Source organism: Sturnus vulgaris, chromosome 20 (genome assembly GCF_052056855.1).
Source record: "Sturnus vulgaris isolate bStuVul1 chromosome 20, bStuVul1.hap1, whole genome shotgun sequence".
Classification (NCBI taxonomy): Eukaryota; Metazoa; Chordata; class Aves; order Passeriformes; family Sturnidae; genus Sturnus; species Sturnus vulgaris.
Window position 1 is genome coordinate 2,569,021 of NC_142262.1, and position 25,050 is coordinate 2,594,070.

The 25,050-nt window shown below is 50.8% G+C and overlaps 1 protein-coding gene across 2 annotated transcripts in view; it reads left to right on the top strand.

Moving 5' to 3' along the window:
• Nucleotides 1-24,786, top strand: part of RGS9 (regulator of G protein signaling 9) — a 31,572-nt gene extending 6,786 nt beyond the window's left edge. Inside the window, exons 3-19 of one of the 2 annotated variants that reach the window (XM_014882779.2) lie at nt 1,653-1,703; nt 1,870-1,976; nt 2,430-2,481; nt 3,522-3,580; nt 3,976-4,052; nt 5,449-5,530; nt 5,889-5,951; nt 11,596-11,625; nt 12,234-12,295; nt 14,425-14,538; nt 15,417-15,532; nt 16,085-16,172; nt 16,668-16,806; nt 17,431-17,516; nt 18,847-18,961; nt 22,307-22,668; nt 23,752-24,786. In XM_014882779.2, coding sequence (XP_014738265.2) covers nt 1,653-1,703; nt 1,870-1,976; nt 2,430-2,481; nt 3,522-3,580; nt 3,976-4,052; nt 5,449-5,530; nt 5,889-5,951; nt 11,596-11,625; nt 12,234-12,295; nt 14,425-14,538; nt 15,417-15,532; nt 16,085-16,172; nt 16,668-16,806; nt 17,431-17,516; nt 18,847-18,961; nt 22,307-22,668; nt 23,752-23,902 — 1,754 coding nt within the window. In that variant the 3' untranslated portion in view covers nt 23,903-24,786. The remainder of the gene's footprint in view (nt 1-1,652; nt 1,704-1,869; nt 1,977-2,429; nt 2,482-3,521; nt 3,581-3,975; nt 4,053-5,448; nt 5,531-5,888; nt 5,952-11,595; nt 11,626-12,233; nt 12,296-14,424; nt 14,539-15,416; nt 15,533-16,084; nt 16,173-16,667; nt 16,807-17,430; nt 17,517-18,846; nt 18,962-22,306; nt 22,669-23,751) is intronic. The other variant, XM_088176638.1, reaches the window with a different exon arrangement.
• Nucleotides 24,787-25,050: the final 264 nt, after the last annotated feature.

Sequence of the window (25,050 nt, forward strand, 5' to 3'; positions counted from 1 at the left end):
AGTTTGGTTTGTTTTTTTTTTTTAATGAGGCTGCCGAGGCACTGAAGTCACTTGCCCATGAGAAGAGCCAGTCAGTGGAAGGGTCAGCAGAACTTGGACACATCTGAAGCTGCTGTCAGCAGCAGCCTCGGTGCACTGCAGTGCAAACCACATCCTGGCTCACACAGCTATTCTGCAGCTCGGCTGGGTGGAGGCTTTGCCTGTACAAAGGAGCTTCCCAAGAGCTTCAGGGAATAGTTAAGGCAGCACAAAGAGGAGATTCCCTGTGCTCAGGATGACGTCCCACGACGATGCAGTGCAAGGGAACGAGAACTTCTCCTGATGTCTGCTCGATGTAAAATCCCACTTCCTGAAAGTCCACTGGTGTCTGATGTGTTAGCACTCACCATCACTGCCTGCTGTCTGCTTTACTCTGCTTCCTTAACTAGAATTGCTGCAAGTTCCCTCTTGCACAAGTCATAAATTCATAAATTCACCTCTGAGAGGCAAGTGACTTCCACTCCCCCTGTGTGCTGGTCATCCCTCTCTAAATTGATATTTTTAGTGCTGCATGGGTACTGACTGGCTTCTGGGTGTTGCAAAAGAGATTGATTCATGTTTGATGAGGGTGTGGTGAAGATACTGGAGCAGGGGACACAAATCCATTGGAGAGAGCCTGGCTCTGCCTGTGCAGGAAGCTAACTAGTTAAATTCAGTGAAAGTCAGTAAAATGGCTCACAAATAAACCTCGATGTTAAATGTGCACCTTTGGGGGAAAGTGCTTACGGAGGGAGCTGTCTTGAAATGAGTGATGAGATAATCCTTTAATTTCATCTATTTCAGGAAGCAGGCAGTAGGATAAGAGCTCTGAGCCCCTATTAGAAAGTTAAGTCATCATTGCAATGTCAAGAAAGGTCAACACCTCAGTCTGCAGTCCTAGGGGAGGTTTGGAGGAGAAGGCCAGTAACTGATCAGGGAACAAGTGCATTTTTGCCCTCTTTAAAAGGAAGGAGTTATATGAAATTTGCCCCCCAGAACATAAAACTAAAACTGCTGGAGGTTTATGCTGCCTATGGGTACAACTGCTCACAGTCCAGCAAAAGAACTGGGAAAGATAAAATGTGTGGGAATGCAGAAATCTTGTTTCCCTTTGATTAATCTTGTAACCTCTGCAGCTTGGATCTGAGACTTGGGCATCCCTGCTGCCCATTGAAGGACTCTTAGAGGATCAGTCACTGGTCTTCTGCAGAACTGAGACAGGCCTGTGCTCTGTGAATCTGGAACTTCTTTGCAGTAAATCTTTCCAGGCAAGGTGGGGTAAAACCTCCCCTTCCCTGGGTGTGAAAGCTGTTGCATCCTTAAGCCCTTTCTAAGCCACTGATGAGGGTTTGGATGCTCAGGCCATGTGAGCTGGTGCCACACTCTCTCTGTGCCATCCCAAGGTCACTGCCTGCCTCAGGCTCCCTCTCCCAGGGCTGGATGCCTTTGGGGGGCCCAGCAGTGCATTTTATCTGTGCCTCCCTGCATTTGAAAGCACACTTGCAGAAAAGGGGGCTGTGCCCTCAGAGAGATCCAGAGCACAGTGAGGGGTGAGGACTGGAGAGATCTCCTTTCCACCCGTGGATTTGGGCACACTCCTGGTTTCAGTACCTGACCTTTTCTTTGCTTTGCAGGTAATGATATCATGCAGTGGATTCTTCAGCGCTTGCAGATCACTGCTGAAGGTGGGTAAAAATGTGAAAATTGAGGCTTGCTCAGCTTTCATTTATAAAACCTTAAGATCTCGAGAGGCAAAACCTTTTAGTTGAATTCTCCCCTGCATGAGAGCTCACTTTTAATACCACTGAAGCGTTCCTGTGCAATGAAAACATCTTCATTCTCCATTTCCAGAGGCACTCCACCTGGGAGACCTGTTTGTCAAATATGGGTACATCTACCCTCTTCAGGAGCCAAAGAACCTCACCCTCAAGGCAGACGGCAGCCTCTACAGGTTTCAAGTGAGTTGCAGCTCTGAGAGGGAGTTCAGCACTAGCTTTTATTAAAAACAGGCAGCTGGGGCAGTTCCCAGGAGCTGTGTAGCTGTGCAGGAGGAAGGAGACGCAGAGAAGTCTGCACAGACAAGACTGAGATTGCAGTTTACAGGGAGACTGTGATAGTTTCTTCAGTGAAATTAGTGACCTTGTTCAATCTAAGAATAGCTGTGCTTTCCTCCAAAGAGTGTTCCCTTCCAGGTCTTAAAGTAGCAAATGGAATTGCTGGTTGGAAACAGAGCGATGTGGGGGCACTGAATAATGAATATACAAAAAGCACAGTAATAACGGGATGGCATCGAGGTGCCTGGCTGGGCTGTTTCCACTGCTGTGGGAAACTGGGATATTCCTGGTACTTGGAATGAGGAGTCCATGAGTTCAGAGCCTTTGTGCACTAACAGGGGGCTCCTTTCCTTGCAGACCCCTTATTTCTGGCCAGTGCAGAGCTGGGCTGCTGATGACACAGACTATGGTGAGTGGTGGCACTGCTCGTGTCCAGGGCTGGGGGTTTGTCACTCAGTCCTGTTCCACACCTGCTCTTCCTGTTCTTGTGCTGCATCTCTGCTTGCAATGACCAGCTCTGGCTTCTTTTTTTTTTTTTTTTTATGCTGTTTTGTGAATAATTCTCAGTAATGGTAAATTGAGGGTGTGACCATCTTGTGGTGGCCTTGATGAGAGAAAGTGCTTAAGCTCTTATATTTCACTAAGATCCATCACACAGGAACACATCTGAATTACCTTGCTGGGGAGGGAAGACTTAAAACACAAGATTAGATTTCCCTGAGTAGTTAAGTGTGTTCCTGGATCTGAGCCCAAGGCTGCCTTCCTGTAGATTTGGATCAAGCCCTGCATTCAGAGATGGTTTTTCTTTATAGAAAGCACAGTGACTTCCAATATCTCCTGATGGCTCTTTCCATATGAATCTCTTGTTGCCTTTATGGTGCTTTTTGTTGTAGAGCTGATCCTGAATCTTGGGTGATCAGCTGGGTTTGCTCCTGTGGGCTGTGCAGTTCACAGACTGATTTGTCCATACCAGGGTTGTCCTCTGTGACTTTTATCTGCATTATGCTGTAGGTCTTCCGAGGAAATAAAAAATGAAATAAAACTCCATTTTAGATTGGAATGTTTTTATTAAAACTTGAGCAAAAAACCACTGGCCTGTGCTCAGAAAACTTGGAGGTCAAACTCTGAGGAAGCTCAACACCTGAAAGGTTTGTTCCAGTGTCCCCTGAGCCATGGAAGCCTGGCTGAGTTCCCAAGGGAAGGGTGGCTGCTGGCAGAAGGCACACGCTGCCTGTTCTGCCTGGCTGCTCCCAGCCTGGGCATCAGTGACAGACCAAAAGCACCAAGTTCTTTTTTCTTCACTGAGCTTTTGTGAGCTTGGAGCTCATGCCTGGGAAGATATTGTAGCAGACAAAAGCTCCTGTGTTTGTGATGTGGGTAAATTTATAATTATTCTTGGACTTGCTGGTCTAAGTATAACTGACTGCTAATTTGCTTCTACCTCTACAGCAATTTATCTAGCAAAGAAGAACATTAAAAGGAAAGGGATTTTGGAAGAATATGAAAAGGTGAGGAGACACTGCACTTGTTCCATTACAAGACCCTCATTTGCTACAACTTTAGCCCTTTGTTGCTAATGAGTGGAGCACTGCAAAAAAATCACCTCTTCAGTTGTATGAGGTGTTACTCCAGCAGTATCAAAAGCCAACATTTTGCAAGTAAAAAAATGACCAGTACAGAAAACTACTGTGAAGTCAATTATAATTTTAGCAGGGGTAATTGCTCTCCTTGCAATGGTATTTTTGAACTGTTGCAATTCTTGTAATTACGTGCAGAACAATCCAGATTTCTTGGCTCACTCGCCAGCCTGGCCTCACTGAACTATGGAGAGTCAAGAAAACCCCAGCATGGGAGTGCCCTGGTCAGAATTTTCACACTAACTGCTTTTTTATTTTTATTCCAGGAACATTACAACATGCTCAACCAAAAAATAAACTACAAGTGGGATTTTGTTATAATGCAGGCCAAGGAGCAGTATAAGTGAGTTGACTTGCATTCCCTTGTTTGCATCACTGGGGGAGGGTGTGAGGAGCAGAGCTTGGCTGTCTTAGTGCACAGTTAAATCACACATTAAAAACACCAACTGCAGCTCTAAAATGGCTTGGAGGGGAGGTTTAGGTTTTGCACTTGATGTGGTTCTGTGAAGAAGCTGGGTTCTGATGCTGCAGGCCCTCACTAGAAATAACTTCATTTAGCTCAGTGCTTTCTGTGAGTATTTGTGGATCAGGCACTGGAGTTCAGGCCTGTTGTTGGTCTGGGTCAGGAGTTACTTGCACATCTCTCAGCTGAGTGGAGTGAATCAAGAAGCAGTAAATGTTCCCAGCAGGGACTTCTGGAGAACACTGAAGTGCATACTTAGGCACCCAGCTAAAATTACTTGATTTTAGGAGCTGAAACCTTCAAATTCCCAGGAAAGTTGGTGAACATGAGATGGGATTACACCTTTAGAGATCTCTCCTACTTCTGTGGACTCCTCTTACCTTCCTTTACCTCCTGGCACAGCAGGCAGTGCCTCTGCTGCTCAGCAGCCTGTGTGTCTTCCCTGGGATGGCAGCCAAGTCCTCGGAGCTCAGCTCATCAGATAACTGTCTCATTAAACACGAGACTGTTGTTCTTGTAAATTGAGGTCAGACTTGGGCTAAGAGATGCCAAATGCAGTTTCAAAGTCAGATACCCAGCCTGTGTCTGGACCAGTAGATTAAACTCGTCTGAGGCTGTTTGATGGTGCTGCTGGGGCAGACTGGTGCAGAGCACCCACCCTGCTAACCACAGCAGGGAGGCCACATGCAAACAGCCTGTTGGGAATGCTCCCTTCCCCATGCTAAGTCCCAGATTGTGCTCAGAACTTTTCTGGGAAAAAAGTAGTTGGTCCAAGCCCAAACCATGCCTCTTCTATTTAGTCGTGGAGGTGATTTGGCTTTTAGTGCCTGGGAACACTCCTCAGAACCATTTCCAAGTAGTTGCTGTGAGAAATGCCCCTGCTTTACTGAGAGACAGGGATGAGACATGTCCAGGATGTATCTCTGGGTGTCAGTCCTTGGATTCTGCCCAGGGACATGGGACAGGGATAAACATGAAGCAGCAGGACTGAGGGCAAGTCAGCAGAAAGCTACCAGAGGGCTGTGTGCCCAATCAAAATGGGATGTGTCTGCTCCCAGCTCAGCTCAGGAAGATGATGATTTCTCAGAAGCCAGAGTGGCTGTGTGAACGTGATCTGCAGCCCAGAATTAGCCAGGGCAGGATGTGGTCAGGATCACCAGAGCATCCATGGTACAGTCAGGCCGGGACCCACAGGTACAGGAGGTGTGCCCTGCTTGTCATCCCACTGGTTTTAGGAGGGTAAAATTCATGAATTCCCCTGTTTTTGGCTTTGCAGGGCAGGGAAGGAGCGGAAGAAGGAGGACAGGTATGCCCTGGACTGCCAGGAGAGAGCCTACTGGCTTGTGAACAGAACTCCTGTGAGTAGAGAGTGACAAAGGTGACTGCAGTGACTCGTGGTGCCCTCCCTGCAGCCACCTGGGACAAGCTCCCATGTGGGAAGGGCATGGCCCCTGGGCTGTGTGCCAGGGAAGGGTCAGCCCAGACCTGCCCTGAGTCCCCACCACCTTTCCTGGGTTGCTCTCAAAGCTGCAAGGGACAGAGCTCCAGCTGCAGCACCCATGCTTGAAGAGGGGCATTCCCAAATCTGGGGGTTCCCAAGGCACTGCTGGCAGTGGAGGCCTGGGGGTCTCCTCCTGCATTTGTGTGATCCACAGCCTTTAAACCAAATTACAGTTTAAACAAATTACAGTTACAAAGTTTTGTTATTCACCACAGCCAGGCATGCTGGACGTCCTCGAGTATGGATTGGACCGTGTCACAGATCCCAATGAAAATAAGGTAAACCAGGTGAGACAGGTTTGGTTGTTTTTTTTTTTACACACCTACTGAATTTTTCTGCTGGAAGATCCAGAAAATGTCCCTGGGGTTGTCATTTTTTGGGCACTGCATGCTGAGTGTGTTAGCTCAGCTCTGACAGCTTAACAGGCCAGAGGTTGAAGCTCTCTCACCCGGGAGGTGAAGCCCTCAAAATAGGCTTTGGCAGCTTCTTCTGGCTTGAAAAGACTTTGTCAGCTTTCTTGCCATACCAGTTAGTGTGAGAGCTTGGCTGCAGGACATGTTTTCTTTGCTGGTGAAACTGAATTAAGGAATCCTCCAGGTGCTCGTTGCAGCCTTTGTATTAGTGCTGAATGAACTTCAGTGGGGTGTAAAGGGTCAGTGCAAAGATCCAGGTTTAAAATAAAATTACAGAATACCTCCCAAAGGGTAATTAATGTGTGGTAAGAAGATGACGAAGTTGGTGTGGTGGATAGGAGACCGAATGTTGCCCAAAAATGCTTACTGTAGAGCATAAAGAAACAGAATGAGTGAACTGAGACCATGAGGGCTGTAACTGGGTGAACTGGTGCAGGGTCTGAAATCACACAGATCCAGTCAGTGGATGAGGAGCTGGAGCTGCTGTTCCTTCTCCATCAGCCCTCTGAGATGATCCTGTCTTTATGCCCTTAATGGTGTTCATTTGGAAGCAAAGTCAAAGCATCTCTCAGCAATTCAATGCAAATGTTACTGCCATCACACTCAGAGTATTCCCACAACTTCCCATTTTTGTGACAGCCTTTAAACAGCTCAGCAGCCAGAGGCAGGATAATTGCTTTGGCCAGCTGTGTTCTGTTGCTATAGAGACTGAAAAGGAGCAAAGTGTAGGGTTGGGGTGTATTTTATTTTTTTTTCTTGCTGTAAGTAGCAGCTGTTGAAAGCTTTTTTTTTGGTTTTTCTTTTAAGAGTGAAGAAGTAGTGGGAAGGGAGAGGGATAGAAAGAGGAGTAAGCCAACTTCTTGCCCATAGTTCTTCAGCTGACATGGAAGGGATTTTGGGTTTGCAGACAGTCTGAGGAGCTGTATCCATCTGCCAGCTGCCTGGTACACAGGGGAAGGGAGCTGAGGGATCTCTGCCCAGTTCCACCTTGGCCATGAGTGACGTGGTCAGTTCCCCCATCGGGGGAGGCTCCAAGGAGGGCAGAAGGCAAAGCACACCAGCTTTGGGGTGACTTCCCTGCCCTTCTCCTTTAAGCTGGTCTCTGAGCTGAAATGGGAAGGTTCTCCTTGCTCCTCCTTTTGCTTTTGAGAGAGTGATTGAGAATACACGAGACAGCCAAGAGCCCTCATGGAGCCACCTTTGGACTGGCAGCTGTAGTTTTGTCCTCTGCAGGCTGCTCTCACCAATGCCTGAGGCTCAGCAGCCTTTGGTGAGCAGAAAGAATGGGCCAGGCTCTGATTTGTGTCCCTGTTCCTGCTCAATCCACCTTCACTTTGTTGGCCAAATTATGGAGATTTTTATCTTGTGAAAACTTGAGAAAGAAAATAATGAATTTCTGATTTCTTTGAAGCTGACATTAGCATGAACATGTCTCCTCTTGCTCAGACCCTTTGGTGGGCTGCTCCCTCCCTCACAGACAGAGTCCTCTGGGGATAAGCAGGTGCTCAAACGCCTTTGAAGGACTTTTATTACTGATCCATGGGCATCCCTCTGGTTATAATGAGTTAGGGGCTGTGGATGTGCAGGAGAAGCCAGGCAGAAGTAGCCACCCATTGAACAGCTAATTAAGAGATGCTTTAGCCTTTTGTTGCCTGGATTTCAGGCTCACATCAAGCCTCAGTGCTTGAGAATAACCACTGAGTGCCTGCCAGCCTCTCCCTCCTGGAACCAGAGTCTTCCTGAAAGTGCTTTAGCTCCCCCAAAAATCACTGTGCTGGATTCAGGGGCTGCTGAATGAAATGCCCTGGTTTGTTGTACACAGCAAATCAGCCACAGATCAACGAGTCATTGCTGGCCTTTAATTTCATAAGTCCCTGTCAGTTTGCCTGATAAAGTCCTGCTGCATCATCACAAGTTTGGAAAGCACAGGGTCAGGGGCAGATAAACAAGACAGGGAAGAAATGACCATCGGAACAAAACTGGGTGCACGGACTGTGGCAGATTTGATTTCCAGCTGCAGGGCTGGATGCAGCAGCACAGTGGAGATGAGTGTTGAGATGATCTAGTGCCAGAGTCAGGATTTGCCTCTGCAGGCTCTCAGCTGGCTGAGTGTAGGGAAAGGCTGGCTCTGCACTGAGCAGGGGTGTTGGGGTGTGCAGAGGCAGCTGGGTGTGTGCTGGGGTGCACTTTGCAGGGTTGGAGAGGCAGATCTTCCTTGCCCAGAGCTCTGGAGGGAGGCTGGGCTGGCTCTGCCCTGTGCTCAGTGGCCAATTCCCTGCACAGGATTCCTGGGATCAGCCTCAGCCTGCCAAGCTCTGTGCATGGAGCTCTCGGGACAGAGTGAGGGTGGAATCTGCAGTGTCCTGGTCCCAGACAGGCTCTGCACAACCTTGTGCTTGTTCTTCACTCCCAGCTCCTTCCAGGCATCCACCCAAAGCTGTTTCCAGGTGTTTATGAGCTCTATAAACAGGGAACAGTGGCTAGGCAGGCAAAAACACCATGACCATCATCTCCTCAGTGTGGTCAGGAAGTCTCACACTGAGCAGAGGAGCAAACAGGTAGCTGGGAATTAGCAGATAGCCCAGCTCTTGTAGGAGTTGGTGGTCTCAGCCATGTGGACCAGCTCCAGACAGGGCTCTGGAGCTGCTCCTGGCTGGCTCCCAGCTGGGTTCTGCAGCCCCAGTGCCAGGGCAGCACAGAGCTGGTGGCAGCAGGGTGTGACCAGGGCAGGCAGAGTGTCCCAGTGCCACGGGGTGTCTCAGGTGTGTCAGAGGATGTGGAACAGCTCGTGGCACTCACTTGAGCCAGAGTGAGGCCTTTCACTAATTGCCATCTTGGTTGGAAGCCCGCAGGGCTGGGGAGCTGATCCGCAGTAATTGCGATAAGTCACTCGTTAAGGGCATTGCAAAATTAATCTCATTATGAGAAACGACTCTTTTGTTCCAAATACGATTTCCTTCCAAATGAGGCAGGGTGGGTGGGTGGTGCAGGGCACTTTGGCACTGCTGCAGTCAGTGGTGGGGGTCAGGGTGGGTGGATGCTGGGGACAGCTGGCAGTGCTCAGTGGGACACGGAGAGTGCTCAGGGCCACTTGTAGCAGCCCTGAACTGGGAACTGGTCGTGGGGGCACTGTGGGAGAAAGGGAAATGAAATTAAATGATGAGCAGCTCTGGGGTGAAATAGCTGAGATTCTTCCCAGTTACTCTGTGCTGAGCACAGCCAGCACCTGCAGCCTCCCAGGGTGTTCAGCAGTGGCTCCCCTTGGATTTGGCTGCAGCTCAGTTTGTGCCACTGCTCGGAGATGCTCAGCCCCTTTTCTGGGGGAGCCTTGGCAAATCCTCTCCCCATAAGCAAAACTCCCCATTTTTTCCCAGGAGCAGCTGCCCACCACACTGACCTCCACACAGACTGTGGCAGGAGGGGATCCTTGGTGTGTGGGGCACTTAAGAAAATAAAATCTTCCCTTGTTTACGGATTTTTCTTCACCCACATATAACTTTTCTGTTGTGATGGCATTTTAATTGATCCCTTTCTGTCTCTGTATAACATTTAACTCACTGTGTTCTCTTTCTCTTTCCCACAGCTGTTTGTCTCGTGTGTGTGTGGTGTGCTGCCAGCCTCTCAGACCCCTCTAGAAGATAACTCCACTTCCCTGCCACGTGAGCTGCCTTCAAGCCACTGTGCCAGCACCCACTTCTCCTTCCCCACTGCACCAGGCCTGCCTGAGGCCCCAGCTGAGAAAAAAGTGGAAGAAAATAGGGGGTTTAAAAATTATTTTAACATGTTGAAATCAATGCTCTAGCCACAAGTCCCATCAAATGGAACCCTTCAGCTGACACTTGTAAATCTGATGAGGTTTATCTGGTTTATATCTCAGATTCCCCAAGGAGACAGTGAACTCCTGTTTTGCAGGAGGCAGCTGGCCTGGAGCAGAAACACAGGTCTCTAAACAGGACACTTTGGGACAGTAAATGCAATAAATTTCTCTGTGCATACAGGTGATTTTTCCCTTCCATTTCTGCATTCTGTCTGAAGCAATGACACTGTAGAAATGAGGGGAAGAAATGGTGTCTGTATGGAAGGTGGCCTGGAATCAGGGTGCAGCTAAGAGCAGAGAAGAGTGAAAAGCTGTTCCTCAGTTCCCCCATCATTTATAGGGGTGTCCCAGGAGCTTGTGAATCAGCAGGGGAGGTTGTACAGCCCTGGGAGCAATGGTCCTGCTGTCCTTGAGCTTTTTCTCTCCCTTGATGTGTCAGTCCTTTCCCCCTCTCACACAGGGGCCAGCACAGCATCACTGCTGGTTTTTGCTGCTGTTTGTCCCTGCTGAGATGGTCTGTGCTGCTCACTCTGAGCTGGTCATGGGATTCCCAGCAGGAAAAGCTTCCTCCCCTCACAGTACCACTGTGAGGATTTTTTTTGGTGCCCACTGGCCAGGCTGGGTCAGGGTGAGGGCTGGCTCTGTGGTGGTGCTGTAGGGATTGGGCTCATCTGCTCATATCTGGTTCCTGCTGCTGAAATGGTGAGTGGGGCCCTCAGAACCAAGTGTCAGCAAAATCTGTGTTTTTCTGCCATGTGGAGAAGAGTTTCTCCCTCCTGAGCAGGACTGGGTGATGATGGTTAAAGTGCAAAAGCAGATCAGTGTCCCCACAGATCAGCCCTGGGAGAGCATCTTTCCCAAAATAGGAGCAGTTTGGGGTGCAGGGTCTCTGGGGAGGTGAGGGGGGAGCAGATCTGCCTGTGGCATTCAGTACCAGGATTTTCATCCCTCACAAACTGCACTTCACCAAGGCACTCTGCAGACCCCCACCTACCACAGGGTTTGTTTGATAGAATAATTTTGGGATGCAGGTCTTGACTGAAACAGGAGCTGAGGAACTGAAACCCTGCCTGAGCCTTGAAAGGCTTCCTGTGAGCATCCCTGACTTAGCCTGTCTTTCCTTCTCCCTTCTCCAGTTTATTCCACACAAAGTAACTGTGCTTCAAAGGAAGCTGTGTGAATAAACACCCTGCAGTTAATTTCTTGCCTTCGATTGCCTGCTCATTTGTGGATGACATGTAACATAGTCTGAGTTATTCAAATCACAACGTAAACACCCTTTGCACAGCAGATACTGCTTCTGAGGCTTTTAATTGTGGTGTTTATATTTTGCAATGTGTTGGTTCCTGTCTCCTTTAGCTAATATTGAATGATCTAATCTGTGTCTCGTAAATGAATCTATTTTAGCTCCATTAGAATAACCCCTTAATTGAAGGCATACAGGCAGCCTGTGATGGGAGAAGCAATGCTAAACAGTAAATACAGCTAATGGGACAATTTACCATGTGGGGATGCTTTTAGCTTTGATGATACCCTGATTAGCTCAGCTGCTGTGTTTGATTTTAATTGTAATCAGAATTAATTGGAGAGTGCTGCACAACGGCAGCCCTGCAACGGTGTTTCCATGTCTCAAAAAAAAAAAAAAAAGCTTAGGCACTCATCCCAATTTAATGATTTTTTTTTATTTTACAGAAAAGTACTATGGAATTCTATAGGAGAGAGGTAAGTGGTGCTTCCCTTACTTCTTGGTGTCCATCCCTGTTTGAGGTGTGGCTCAAAGCTCTCTGTGCAGGGGATGGGCTCTTTGAAAAGCAGAATCCCTGCCTCATGGAGCTTTTATCAATGTAATTTCAGGACATCCCCTCCCACTGCAGGCAGCCAGCAGCTCTCCCAGTGACGGGAAGGCTCAGGCAAGGACAGACACCAGGGCTGAAATCCAATAGATCAAAATTAGTGGTGGGGAAATCACAGTGGCGCCAGCACAGAGACAGCCAAGAATCAATGATAATTACATGCTAAATCATCCAGGGCATTTGTAGGTGCTGAGGATGGTAGCTATTATTCAATTTCTATATAACATGGGGAGTGCTTTTTAATTACTTGCACATTGCAAAGTGTGCTTCTGATGTTTGCAGTAAGCTCAGTGAAAACAGACATTTTACTGAGACAATTCAGGGATTCTCTGCTTCCTTGGACATCCAGCAATTAGGGAAGAAGCAGTTGCTGCTGTAATTACCCCCACTACCTGGGAGAGGACCTGTTTGAGGTTTAGATAGGCCTTATCTTCAAACCTCGGTGCTCCTAACCATGGCCATGTCTGATCCCCTCAGATCATGTACTATCAGCAGGCCATCTTGAAGACCAGAGTGAAATCTTCTGTCTCTCTTGGAGGGTAAGTCCTGATTTCCTTCTGTCCACACATTAATTAGTCTTCAGTGCTTATCTCCTGATGAGCTGATGAAGCTGTCTGCTCTGGCAGCTGGTGACTCAGCCAGGGGATCCATTGGTGGCCCAGTGCTGTCTGGGCTGTGCTGTCTGGGCCAGGAGCACGGGGCTGAGGAGGAATCCGAGTCCCAGGCAGGATGAAGAGGCTCTCTGGGAGCTTTGCTGCAGAGCAGCACCAGCCTCTGGGCTGAGAGTGCCACTGAAATCAGGAGGTGCTGACACTGCTCTGGGCCAGGCTGTGATGCCTGGGCACATCCCTGCAGCTGGGGGAGGATCCAGCAGTGTGTCTGTCCTTCAGGAGGAGCAGCCAGCAGGACAGACTGACCCTCCTGTCACTGGTCCCCACCCTGGGCTGGATTCACCCCCGTGAGTGTCCCTGCCCCATGGTGATGCTCACCTCTGGTTATTCTCTCCTGGAAAGGGAAACAGCCTCTCCATGAACACCCAAGCAATTAATTAGCAATTCCCTTTCCCAGTGGGAGTGTTTCCTGATCAGGTTCTTGATGAAGCATCCAGCCCTGGCGTTAGGCAGTTTGCCAGAGGCATTCCTACCTGGAGCCTCCCGTGCTGACCAGGCACCTTGAGGTGCAGCCCAGAGCACCTGCCCGGTTTGCACTGTCACTGCCACCAGAGATTCCTGTCACATCTCAGATAAACAAGGTGCTCAGGCCAGTTCTGTGGAGAAGACAGTCTTGGATGAATGAAATGGGTGGAAGAGAGAATCTTCTGAGAGCCACAACTTGCAGGGCACCAACAGCTCTGCTTGTTTCATCTGTCACTGACTCCAAGGTCACTTAAAACTCTGCTGCCTCAATTCTCCAAACTGTGAGCTGGAGCTGGGGACACCTGGCTGCTTTCCAGGAATTTTGTGCTGCTTAACTGTTTGGCAATGGGGATTTTCTCTTATTAGTTCTGGTGGAATAATGCCTATCACCTAGATGAAAAATCTCAGGAACTTTGTCAGCTGCAGGGTTGGGTCCAAATCAAATTATTATTAACGAGGATATGAGCAGCAACTGGGCATTGTGCATGCTTCAGAGCATTGCAGTGATTTAGGACAAGCTGCAAAACCCTTCATGAGCACACAGCAGTGCTACCTGAGCTGACAGGTTTAGATTTGCTTGATCAGAATATGGGCTGGAGTGCCTGGTGCAGGTGCTGGATGCCTTGGCATTCCCAGTGGGAAGGCAGGATGGAGCAGCTGTGTGCCAGCCCTGTGGTTTGCTCTGTGCAGGAGCATTGTATAAGTGCAGGATCTGTGCCAAGGTGCCTGTTAGCAACGGGGCCCTGGACACTGCACTCCCAGCTCTGAGCACATGAAAGCACTTTGGCCTGGAAGGAATTTTAAATGCAGAAACCAGAGGGTTTTTTTTTTTTTTCAAGAATGAAAAAGGGAGGCGGGAGCTAAAATTCCAGGACATTAGTGAAATCGGTTGTAATTAGAAGTCTGGCCAATTTATAAGGTGGGAGAAGTGTTTGTCTGGTTCCTGATGGGAGAGAGACAGCTCTGCTTTGTGCCAAGCCCTCAGAGCCACATGCAGAGGAATGAGCCCTGTGGTAGGTGATGGAGAAAAGGAGAAGTTGGGATGAGCCCTCAGCATTCCCTCACTTTCCCAGAGCTCCCTGAGTTCTCCCATGGCTCGTGGGGAGGCTGCAGAGAACCCACCTGAGTGAACACAGCCCTTGTGTTCCTTTCCTTGACATTTCCCTCCCAGAGCAGTGCAGGACCAGGGCCTGGCCAGCTGAGAACAGGAGACAGGAACTGTGGGGGGGGCTTAGTCCCACTTCCTTAAAATGAAGAGGCAAAGGGAGGTGATGGAAGAGAGTCTTGTATCTCCTTGTGTTTGAATTGACAAATTCACTGCTTCAAAAGACAGCCAGGAGATTTCTGTTGGGAAATGGAAAAGATTAACTGAGCTAATGAATCGATTTTTCTAAGAAGGCAGGGGCCATGTTCCAGATCCCTGTGCTGAGAGTCCTGCACCTCTGAGGATATCTAGTCTGTTATTTGGCTATAATGGGGCTGCCTGTAATTCTGGCTTCCAAATTCATATTTTGATTTTGGATTTGTTGCAGGATTGTGAAGTACTCTGAGCAGTTCCTCTCCAATGATCCCATCTTGTCTGGATGTCTCCCCAGCAACCCTTGGATATCAGATGACCCAGATTTTTGGGACCTCAATGCAAAGCTGTATGTATTTCTGTTCTTTTGCCAGCCTGTGGTTTACAGTGACCTTTACACTGATAGAAATCAGGAAAGGGAACCACTGATTTTCGTTGTGGTATCTGATCTCTGATGCTCAGAGAAGCACTCCCTTTCAGACTTAGGTTGAAATTTGGAATACTCCATGCTGAACTTTCAGCACTGCCTTCTTCAAGTGGAGCCATCCTTAACATCACAGAAATTCCTGAGCTGATGATGGGAGTGTGCACCCAGCCCCTGCTGCGTGGTCTGATCCTCCCCTTGGATGGGTGAAGCCCACCTTGACTAGCCCAGGAATGGAATGGGGCCAGTGCAGGGTTCAGCTGCTCCCCTGGGTCTTTGCTCACCCCTCAGGCTGCTTCCTTAGGAGAGGCTTTGGGTTGGAGGCACACACTGGTGGTCCATCCCTTCCCTGAGAGCTCCCCTTTGGATAGGATTTGCTAATTAGACAGTGGCATCTCGGGGCTTGGAGCATCCAACATCTCAGTGGTTCTGAGAGCAGCAATCCTGTTATGGACTGATTGTATCCCATTAGACATCCCCAGGGGATGCCTGCACTGAATGCCTTTATGAGAAGCAGAGCTCTGGGCAGCAACCAGTGCCTCCAGGATGGGACTGAGTCAAACCTCAGGGCAAGGCTGGGCTGTCACTGTGAGAGCTGCATAAATCCCAGTTAAATCCTCATCCCTCCGCGAGTTGTTTAATTACAACTTACTTAGTGGGTTGACTTCAGGAGCTCATTACACCACTCTGGAAAACAAGAGAATGCTGAGAAGTCCCTTGGCATTGCAGCAAAGGGCATTTTGGTGTTAATGAATCTGCTAATTAGGGATAGCAGCGGGGCTGTTGGTTTTCTCCCGGTGCAGGGTGGAGGTGCCCACCAGGATGCGTGTGGAGCGATGGGCCTTCAACTTCAGCGAGCTCATCCGGGACCCCAAAGGCCGCCAGAACTTCCAGATCTTCCTGAAGAAGGAGTTCAGCGGTGGGTGGGCAGTGTCTGTGTGCCTTTGTCCCCAGCTGAGGTGGCACAGGGCAGGCGGTACCATCTAGTGGCACGGGACACACGGTACAGCCCGGGATGTGCCCTGATGGGGAATTGGCTGGGAGGGTTTAAATTGCATTTTAGCAAGGAATTCTTCCCTGTGAAGGTGGGGTAGCCCTGGCACAGGGTGCCCAGAGCAGCTGTGGCTGCCTCTGGAAGTGTCCAAGGCCAGGTCAGAGGGGGCTTGGAGCACCCTGGGATAGTGAAAGATATCCCTGCCCATGGGAATGAGGTGGATTTTTCAGATCCACTCCAATACATTCCGTGATTCCATGACTGCTCCCAGAGAAGCTGGAACAGGCTGAGCTCACAAGCTCTTAGAGGTGTCAGTGGGCAGAGAACAGGGGAAAGCTGTTTTCTTCTTTCACTCACTGAAGAATTGGAGAGACTGGTTTGGGGCCAACGAATTGTGCCAAACAAATGCAGGAGTTAATAAATGGGATTGTGTTTTCCTCAGTCTCACTCTGTGCCGATTGTGTGCTTGTCATGCAGGAGAGAATCTGGGTTTCTGGGAAGCCTGTGAGGATCTCAAGTATGGAGACCAATCCAAGGTCAAAGAAAAAGCAGAAGAAATCTACAAGTGAGTTTGAAAATTTTCCACTCTTAAACTCTTTGTGCATGAGTCCCATCACTTTCCACAGGTTCTCATTCTCCAAATGATTCATTCCTAAGATTTTTACACGTGGGCTGCTGTCAGATGTGGCTGTCTTTTGTCCCCACGTAGGAAAGGAGTTTTTGGAGATGAAAGTAGAAGTGGTTTTATGTGTATTTACTTTTCCTCTCTGTTCTCTGTTACATTTCAGTCTTAGGATGTAATTTAAATATCGGTGTGGAATAGCAAAGTTTCTGAGGCTGCCACAAGCAAAGTGGGGAGAAGCTTTTTGCTTCCAGTGAGCTAAAATTTGGCTTGTATTATGTGCAAGAGGAAGTGAGTGCAGTCTCTGATGAAGGGGACATTGATTGCCCAAGACCAGGACAGCAAATTGCAGCGAGGAGCTGAAGGGACTTTTCCTTTCATGCATAGACAGGAATCTGTGAATTCTCCAGCTGCTAATGTTGATTCCTCTCCTGGCAGGCTCTTCCTGGCTCCAGGGGCAAGGCGCTGGATTAACATCGATGGCAAAACAATGGGCATCACAGTCAAAGGCCTGGAGCACCCTCATCGTTATGTTCTAGATGCTGCTCAAACCCACATTTACATGCTGATGAAAAAGGTTTGTTGTTTGTTGCCAGAGCCCGAGGGGGATTCCAGCCCTCCGGGCCTTTCAGTGCCTTTGTGTGCTATCAGCTGTCCCTTTCAAGGGGCCCTCGTTTGAAAATCCCTCAAATTTGCTGAGTTAAGCAAGTGCTGCTTCAGGCGTTTGTATTTTGCTGCTGCTTCTTCCCTCCAAGGCAGCCTGTCCCCAAGGTGGAGGGGGTCAGGTGGCTGCTGCAAGTCCAGTTCCAGCTTGGGCCACCAGCTCATGCACTGAAAGCAGCAGAACTGGACTCATTTTCACCCCCTGATAAAAAGTTTGGCTCCTGGAATACAAGCTCCTCACCTTGCAGTGACTCTGAGACCCTGCTGGCCCAGGCTAAGCTTCGTTCAGATCTTTTGATCTGGGTCTTACCGGTGAAGATTTATTGTGAGATGGAAAATCCTGGGAATTTTACAGCAAGATGAAAGGATATTGGTTTAAATAGCTACATTTGCCTGAAAGATGCAAAGTCCCTTGGGCTGCTGGGGGAGATTATCCAGTTCCCAGCCTCCCTGGCTCCTGAGCAGCTGTATTTGGTGGTGATTTTAATAAGGGTGTTTGCAGCCCATAACTACCAGTTTCTCTTTTTTCTCCTAGTAGGACTCCTATGGCCGCTATTTAAAGTCTCCAATATACAAGGAAATGCTGGCCAAGGCTGTTGTGCCACAAGAGGGTGTCAAAAAAAGGCAAGTGAAACTGGCTGTAATTGTGGGGTTTGTTTTTCTTGTTGTAGCAAGGGTAGAAAAAGCCCAAGTTGCAGCAAAATTACTATGATTTAGATGTTCTCTTAATTAAATAAAATTTTGCACTGAGAAGATGCTTTGCTTTGAGACTGATGGTGCTGTTTATTCATGAGCCCTTTGGAAGTGGCTTGTGAACAGTGGGAATGGAGCTGCTGATTGCTCAGCTGCCTTCTCTGGTGGGTCTGCTGAGAAGGGCTGGGATTCTTAAATTAATTCATGGCTCCTTTCCTGGAAGGGGAGAGCACTGGTGAAAGGGGTGAGCATGGGAAAACTCCTGCCCATGAAACACTGGCTGCCAGAGCAGAGACAGACCCAAGGTTTGGGATAATCCACAAGATCTGCTCAGCTCTGCCTGGACAAAGCTGCTCACCCCTGCTGTAAGGGAAGGTGACAGGCATGTGGGAACAAGCAGCACCCTGTGAGTGACAGCTGGCACAAGGTGGATGGCCTTGGAAATGGCTTTTCCCCAGCAAGATGAAGGTTATACAGCAAATTCAGGCCATTTGAACTGCAGCTGCTCCTAAAGCTGAGCGTGCAGTGCCAGGCTGGGTGGTGTTTCTTCCTCTGTTCCTCTTCCACTCATCAAGCTAGCAGGCAAGAAAGAGGAATTGTGGACTTTCACACTCTTGGTTCATCTAAAGCCTGTTTGAAGTCAGTGGAGAAAGCCCTGCTGCTGGCTGGCCTGGGGTTTGGGCAGTTTGTCCCTGAGCCACACACCACGGGGTCACTGGCAGATGCCAGTGATCCTGCCTTTGTGTTTGTCAGTTCTTGTTCTGGACCCCCCAAAACCCCAGCATCCCATTAACTGGAGCTGGCACCTCATAGAGAGGTGGGTCAGCTCGTGTTCCCACTGCTGGGGAAGTGGCTTTGCTGAAGCAGGTAGTGTGTGATTTTTGGGGGCATCACAGCCACCAGAAACACCCATACTGGTCCCTGCCTTGAGGGCACTGCAGAAAATTCCAGGGATGGGAGTTGCTTGGCTTAAACATTGTGAGTTACCTGCAAACACAACAAAGCAGTGATGTGGTGGGCTCTGGAGTCCTTCAGGAGCAGGATTTTACACTTTGAGCAATTCTGTGTGTGACACTGAGTTACCCAATTTAAAGCATTTTGCACTCCTTTGGCCATCTCTGTGTCCGAGCTTGTCCTCCTGGGTAACTTTGCTTTGCAGGGAGGAGGTTTTGATGCCCTGCTCCTCACTAACCCCCCCAAGGGGGAGGTTTTGGTGCTGTTCTCCTCACTAACCCCCTCTCCTTGCCCTCTCTCTGCCCAGCACGGGGTTGTTCGGACGCCGCCACCTCCGCTCCAGCCCCAGCCCCATCATCCTGAGGCAGCAGGAGGAGGAGGCCAAAGCCAGGGAAGCCGCCAACACCGTGGACATCACGCAGGTCATGAGCAAGCTGGACCGCAGGAACCAGCTGCAGAAGGAAGCTCCTCCCAAGTAGGCTCTGAGCCCCGCAGGGCGCAGGGAAAAGACAAGGCGAGGCTGTGCTGAGCTTCGCCTCCCCTTCCTGAAGGTGTCAGTGCTGCTTTAGGTTTCCCAGGCTGGCTCTGCCCTCTGCAGCTTCCCACTCGTTGCCATGGATGCTGCAGAGCAGATGTGGCTGCCCAGGCACGGGCAGGGAGGGCTGGCACAGGCGGGATGCTGCTGTGCCAGCTTGGGATGCAGCACCCAGCACACCTTGGGGGGAGAGACATCCCCTCTGATGCACCCATGTCCCTCCTGCTGCCCCCACATCCCTCCTGTGCCCCCACATCCCCTGCAGGCTGCAGAGCCTGGCTGCCTGTCCCTGCTGCTCCAGGAGGTGGCACAGGGCAGGGTGAAGCTGTGCCCCAGTGCTTTGGGCTCTGAGCCTTCCTTGGTGCAGAGAGGGATGAGCCTGCGAGGTGACCCAGCCCAGAATGTTCCTGCCGGCCTCCATGCCCTCGGGGGGCTGTGCACCATCCCAAGGGGTGCATCTGGCACCCCCTGAGAGGGGCACACCCCCACTCCAAGAGCCCTGCACCTCCAGCCAGCCACAGGGGCCACAGGCAGGAGAGCTGCTTGTGGGAGCAGTAGCAGGAGCATTTCTGAAGGTCCAGCTGACCTGCTGGATTTGAATGACACTCCCACACCCCTGGCACGCTGGAGGTGATCAGCAGGGAGCTCTGCTCTGCCCATGGCTCCTGTGCTGTGAGCTGCCTGTGCAGGTGCAGAGAGCTGCCCCTTGCCAGAGCCTGCACGAGGCCAAGAGAGATTTTATCCAATCCTTCCCACTTCTTGTCTTGTCTTTTTCCTGCTCTTCTATTTTCTGTTGTTAAGGATCCAACAGGAGGTAGCTGCAGTTGTCACTGGCTTGTAGCCCAGAGGCAAGGGAGAACAGGGTAGAGGTGTTAAGAGCTGGTTTCAACTTTAAGTAGTGTTTTCTTTTTCATTTGCTCTGTCTCTTTTGCTCTGTAGAACGAGGCAAGCTAAAATACTACATTAGTGCTAAAGAGCTCAGGGAAATTCCAGGCCTTGCTGGAAAAGCTCAGCATGTCTGGACCAGGCCAATGATTACCAGAATTGTGAAGATTCCTACAAAGCCCAGTAAAAGGGAATCAAGGGGCAGAAAAGCTTCCTTGTTTGTTAAAATTTTGGGGAAGCAGAGGAACTGGGTGGAAGCACTGAGGTCTGGGAAGCTGCCTCTCTCCAGTTCACATTGTTCATCCCTTTTTAATACTGAGAGGTTTATGGAAAATGGGAGATCACAGAATCCCAGAATGGTTTGGTTTGGAAAGGACCTTAAAGCTCATCTCATTCCCCACCCTGCCATGGGCAGGGACTCCTTCCACCATCCCAGGGTGCTCAGAGCCACATCCAGCCTGGCCCTGGACACTCCATCTTCTGGAGAAAGCTGGCAGGGAGTGAGAGCCCTCAGATTGTGGGGTGCAAGCCTTGGAGCCCTGGGTCCTTGGAGGGCAGCTCCCTGTGAACAGGGGACAGTCATGATGTCACGGTGTCCCCAACAGCTCCAACAGTGACTTTGGCCCTCTCTGTGTGTGACATCAGAGGCAGGGCTGGACACTCATCTGGTGTCACTCCTCTCCTCCACTTGTGGCTGAGCCAGGGAGATTGTCCTGCTCTTCCTTACCCCATCCATGATAAACCTCCCTGGAGGAATTCAAACTGAGTTAGCCCAGATTTTCCCCCTGATGTGTGTGCTGAGTGTCTGTTCTCACACCTGCTGGAAGCACAGGCACACTCTGCACTGCTGTACAGGGGAGCAGGCTCAGGCTGCCTTTTTAAAATTCTGCTTAAAACCCCAAGGCTTTGTTACATCAGGTGCTGAGCACCCTCAGCCTATTTTGACATCAGAGCACTGGAAGACACTCCAGAACCTGGCAGGGTTGACCCAAAGCTTCTTGGCTGTGATGAACTCTACAGAGTTTGTGTAACAAACTCTCTGCAGAGTTTGTGTAACATGGAGCACTGAGCATGTTGGGATTGCCAGTATGTAGTAACATGTGGAAGATCAAGTCAGGGTATAAATAATAAATAACAAATCTGTGTGTTCCCGTCAGTCCCTCTGATTCTATTTCTATTTTGTCTGCTGCTTTGCTTGTTATGTTTTCTGTATCCATTCCTTTCTCTGATTTTTTATCACCTCTGCTTGGCATCACTGCTCCCCTGTCATGGGTTCGTGCTGCATGCTTGGGAGTCACTGTGTGTGTGGAACACCAGTTACTGTGTGTGGAATACCAGTAAATGCTTGTTAACACCAGTCACTGCATGTGGAACACCAGTTAGTGCTTGTTTAACACCAGTTATTGCATGTGGAGCAAGCAGCCATCCTTCTGCTCCTCATCCTCTGCTGACTGCCCCCAAAGAGGAAAGCTGCCTGGTACAAGCTGAACTTTACTTTGTGCCAGCCGAGAAATTGTTTGTTTCCACGTGTTTCATTTTTTTGGCTATGGCTTCTATGCATTCGTTTGTCTAATAAAAATAAATGTAGAAAACAGGAAAAGAACCGAGTTCATCCTTGTCTGTCGTGTCTCAGTGTGTTCATCCTTCTCTGTGCCCTCTCTGCATGTGTGCATGTCCTGTGTGTGCCTCTGCTCTCAGCTCCTCTCACTTGGACACTTGAGCTGCATTTCATTTCTGCTGGGACTAAGTCCTTGAGAAATGGGAGGGGACCTGGCATGCAGCATGTGCTGTCCTTGTCCTGTCCAGTCTGTGCTTGGGCTTGTCCTGAGGGCTGACTGAGCAGTGCCAGGGACACTGGGGGGTCCAGCATGGGATGTGATTGCTACTCCGAGCCATCAGGGCTGGGACTCGGGCTCTGTTGCTGTCTGGTGTGTGGGTGTGACATGGTTGTGCTGTTCATAACCAAGATCACATTCCCGGGATGACAGCCTCCTCCGTGCCTGGAGCTAATCGTTGTGAGGAATGAGACGAGCTGGTGTCTCCTCCAGCATCCCGGCGGGTGTGGGGCTGGGTCTGTCAGCACCCGCTGGGGCTGTGACAGCAGTGACCCCGCAGGCAAGTTGTGACACCTCGGTGCTGTGGCAGGGGGAGGGCAGGGACGGGGACAGAGCTGCAGGAGAGGGGGGACACTGCCACAGGCTTGGGGTGGCTGTAGCTGCCTCCCAGCTGAGCCCTTCTCTCCTGGCAGCACCAAAGACGGAGAGGAATTCTCCTCCTGAAGAAGCCTGGGGAGCCCTGGGTGTCACCGCCAGACCTGACTGAGCCTCTCTCCTTTTCCTCCCCGCAGCCAGGCCACCTCACCTCCTGCTCCCCTGGCCACAGCACCCCGGCATCGCCACCAGCCGTGCCCCAGGCCGTGGCTCCCGTGTGCCCCGGGTCCCCCGCCTGCCCCTCGCCCACCAGCCTGGCCCTGGGCAGCACCGGGGGCACCCAGCCGGACCCGCGGGCACCCAGCCCCGTGCCCTTCCCTCCCGGGGCCAGCAGATCCACGGCCACCCGCTCCTGGGGCCGCCTGCTCAGGAGGGGCTGCTGGACCTCGGCCAGCCTGGCCACGCTGTCAGCCCGGTGCCCGGCCGTGCCCCACGGGAAGGTGCAGCCCCTGGGCGGGCGGGAGCGGCCACAGCGGCCGGACAGCAGCACGGTCAGCAGGTGAGCACTGCATGGACACCTGCACGGTCAGCAGGTGAGCACTGCATGGACACCTGCACGGTCAGCAGGTGAGCACTGCATGGACACCTGCATGGTTAACAGGTGAGCACTGCATGGACACCTGCACGGTCAGCAGGTGAGCACTGCATGGACACCTGCATGGTTAACAGGTGAGCACTGCATGGACACCTGCACGGTCAGCAGGTGAGCACTGCATGGACACCTGCATGGTTAACAGGTGAGCACTGCATGGACACCTGCATGGTCAACAGGTGAGCATTGCATGGACACCTGCATGGTCAACAGGTGAGCACGGCATGGACACCTGGACACCTGCCCTCAGCTCCAGGACCGCTTTGGTTTGGGATTAGCCAGAGGGAAGGTCCCTGAGAACCTGACAGTCACCTTTGCCCCACCTGCCCCAAACCCCTGGCTCTGGAAGAGTCTCTTCCCTGTGTCCATTCCTGCAGTTTTCTGATGGGAACAGGCCAGGAGCCCATGCTGGCAGTGCCTCTGCTATTCTCACACCTCCTGTTCAGGGTGCAAAACCCCAGGTTTTACTTTCAATCCCTGAATTTGGACACACTCAGTGTTCTTGAGCACTGACTCAGGTTTGGTTTAGTGATTTCAATTCAGAGGAGAACCAGAAGTGACAAGGGAGGGGAAATCTTGAGAGAAAGTCGCTAAGTGTTTGTTGTTCCAGGGCAGAGATGGGGAATGTTTGCCTGGAAAAGCTGCCCCTGCAGGAACCAAGCCCTGGCCATGTCCCTCACCAGGAGCAGCATGTCCCTGCTCTGGTTTAACTCACCTCTGCTGCTGGCTGAGTGGATGAGTCCACATTATAAATTCCAAACCTGAGGGCTCCTGCTCTACCTGGCTCTGGCACTCTGTCACACGGCGTTGCACCTTCAAAGGGGTGGCAGCACACATTCCTGTCGTCCTCCCTCTCCGTGGGCTCGTGCCTGGCAGTTCTGCTTTGGGATTTGGGGCTGGAACTGGAAATCTCAAAGCTGAGCTCGTTCTCTGCCTCGGAGCACATCACAAAGCGCCGTGTGTGTGATGAGTTTCTGTTTCCCAACGCAGCTTCTTCCAAGTCAAAATGCCTCTGGAGAGCCGAGCCTGCCCCGGGGGCTCCGGGCAGGGAGAGGACAGGCACCATGGAGCTCAGAAGGACTCGGCAAAGGAGCTGATCTGCCCCTGGGACACCCCCAGGGAGGAGGGGAGAGCGGGGTGACCCCGACACGGACCCCGGTGTTTGCCATGCATGGCTCAGCACATGGACTGTGCTGTTGGGGAAGTGTGTTAGAGCCAGCACAGGGACACTGAGACCACCACAGCTACAGACAGCACCCCTGGTGTGCCCAGCTGCTTGTGACCCCAAGCCTTTCTGGACTGGTTTTCTTTCCTGTCTTTGGCGTGTTCAGTTCTGCTCATGCCAAACCTGTCGATAAAGGAGCGTGGCTTCGTGCCTTGGGGCAGATGGAGGATGTGTGGGTGATGTCCTGGGAAATGATGTCTTATCGGAGTTTCTGCCTTGGCCATGAGGTGTCAGCACACTGAACACGGCACAGCTGGAGCCGGGCTCAGGCTCCAGTGCCAAAACTGGGCCGTGTTTGTGTGCCCAGCCTGGGCCCACCTCCTATCAATGACAACTTTTTAATTTTAAAGCGTGTTGATTAAGAGACTGGGGAAAATGGAGTGCCCCTCATGTGTGCTGAGTGGCAAAGCATCATTCCTTCATCCAAACCAAACGTGATCCCAGAGGCACCAAGGAGTGCAGAGCCCTCTGCTTCAGTTCAGCTTCCCAGGGCATGGGTTTGAAACCATGGCTCGACCTGGGAACACCTGGCCAGATCCAAACCAAATCCCTGTTGGTGTTTTGGGCCCCTCCAAGCTGGGATTGATGCATTGCCACAGGCTGTGCTGATATTGAGTGTTGGACTGTTGCCTTCCTTGTGTCAGTGGTTGAAGGTGATTGTTTTATTCCCTGGAGGAGTTTCCTCAGTGTGTGTGTGTGTGCTGTGGGTCCCTGTTTTGTACCTTGGCCATGACCTGTGACTTCTGATGTTGCTGTTTTGTACTTTCTGATTATAAATTGAGTTTTTCCTGTGTGGCTGATGTGGTTCCACATGCTCAGTCCTGCTGTGGGATTTAAATCTCTCCTCACACACTCAGTGTTCCACGTGTCCCCCAGGTCTGGGCTGACACTTCCCATCAGAGGGAAATTTGGGAAAATCAGAAGGCTGCTTCTGTCTCCAAAGAGTTTCCTGGGGGAGCCAAGGGCTGGCAGGAGGCTGCTGGCCCTCACTGCCCATGGTGCTCCTCTTGTGCAAGCACACATTGGCCCTCGATGGCTTTGCTCTGTCAGAGGGACCTGGTCCT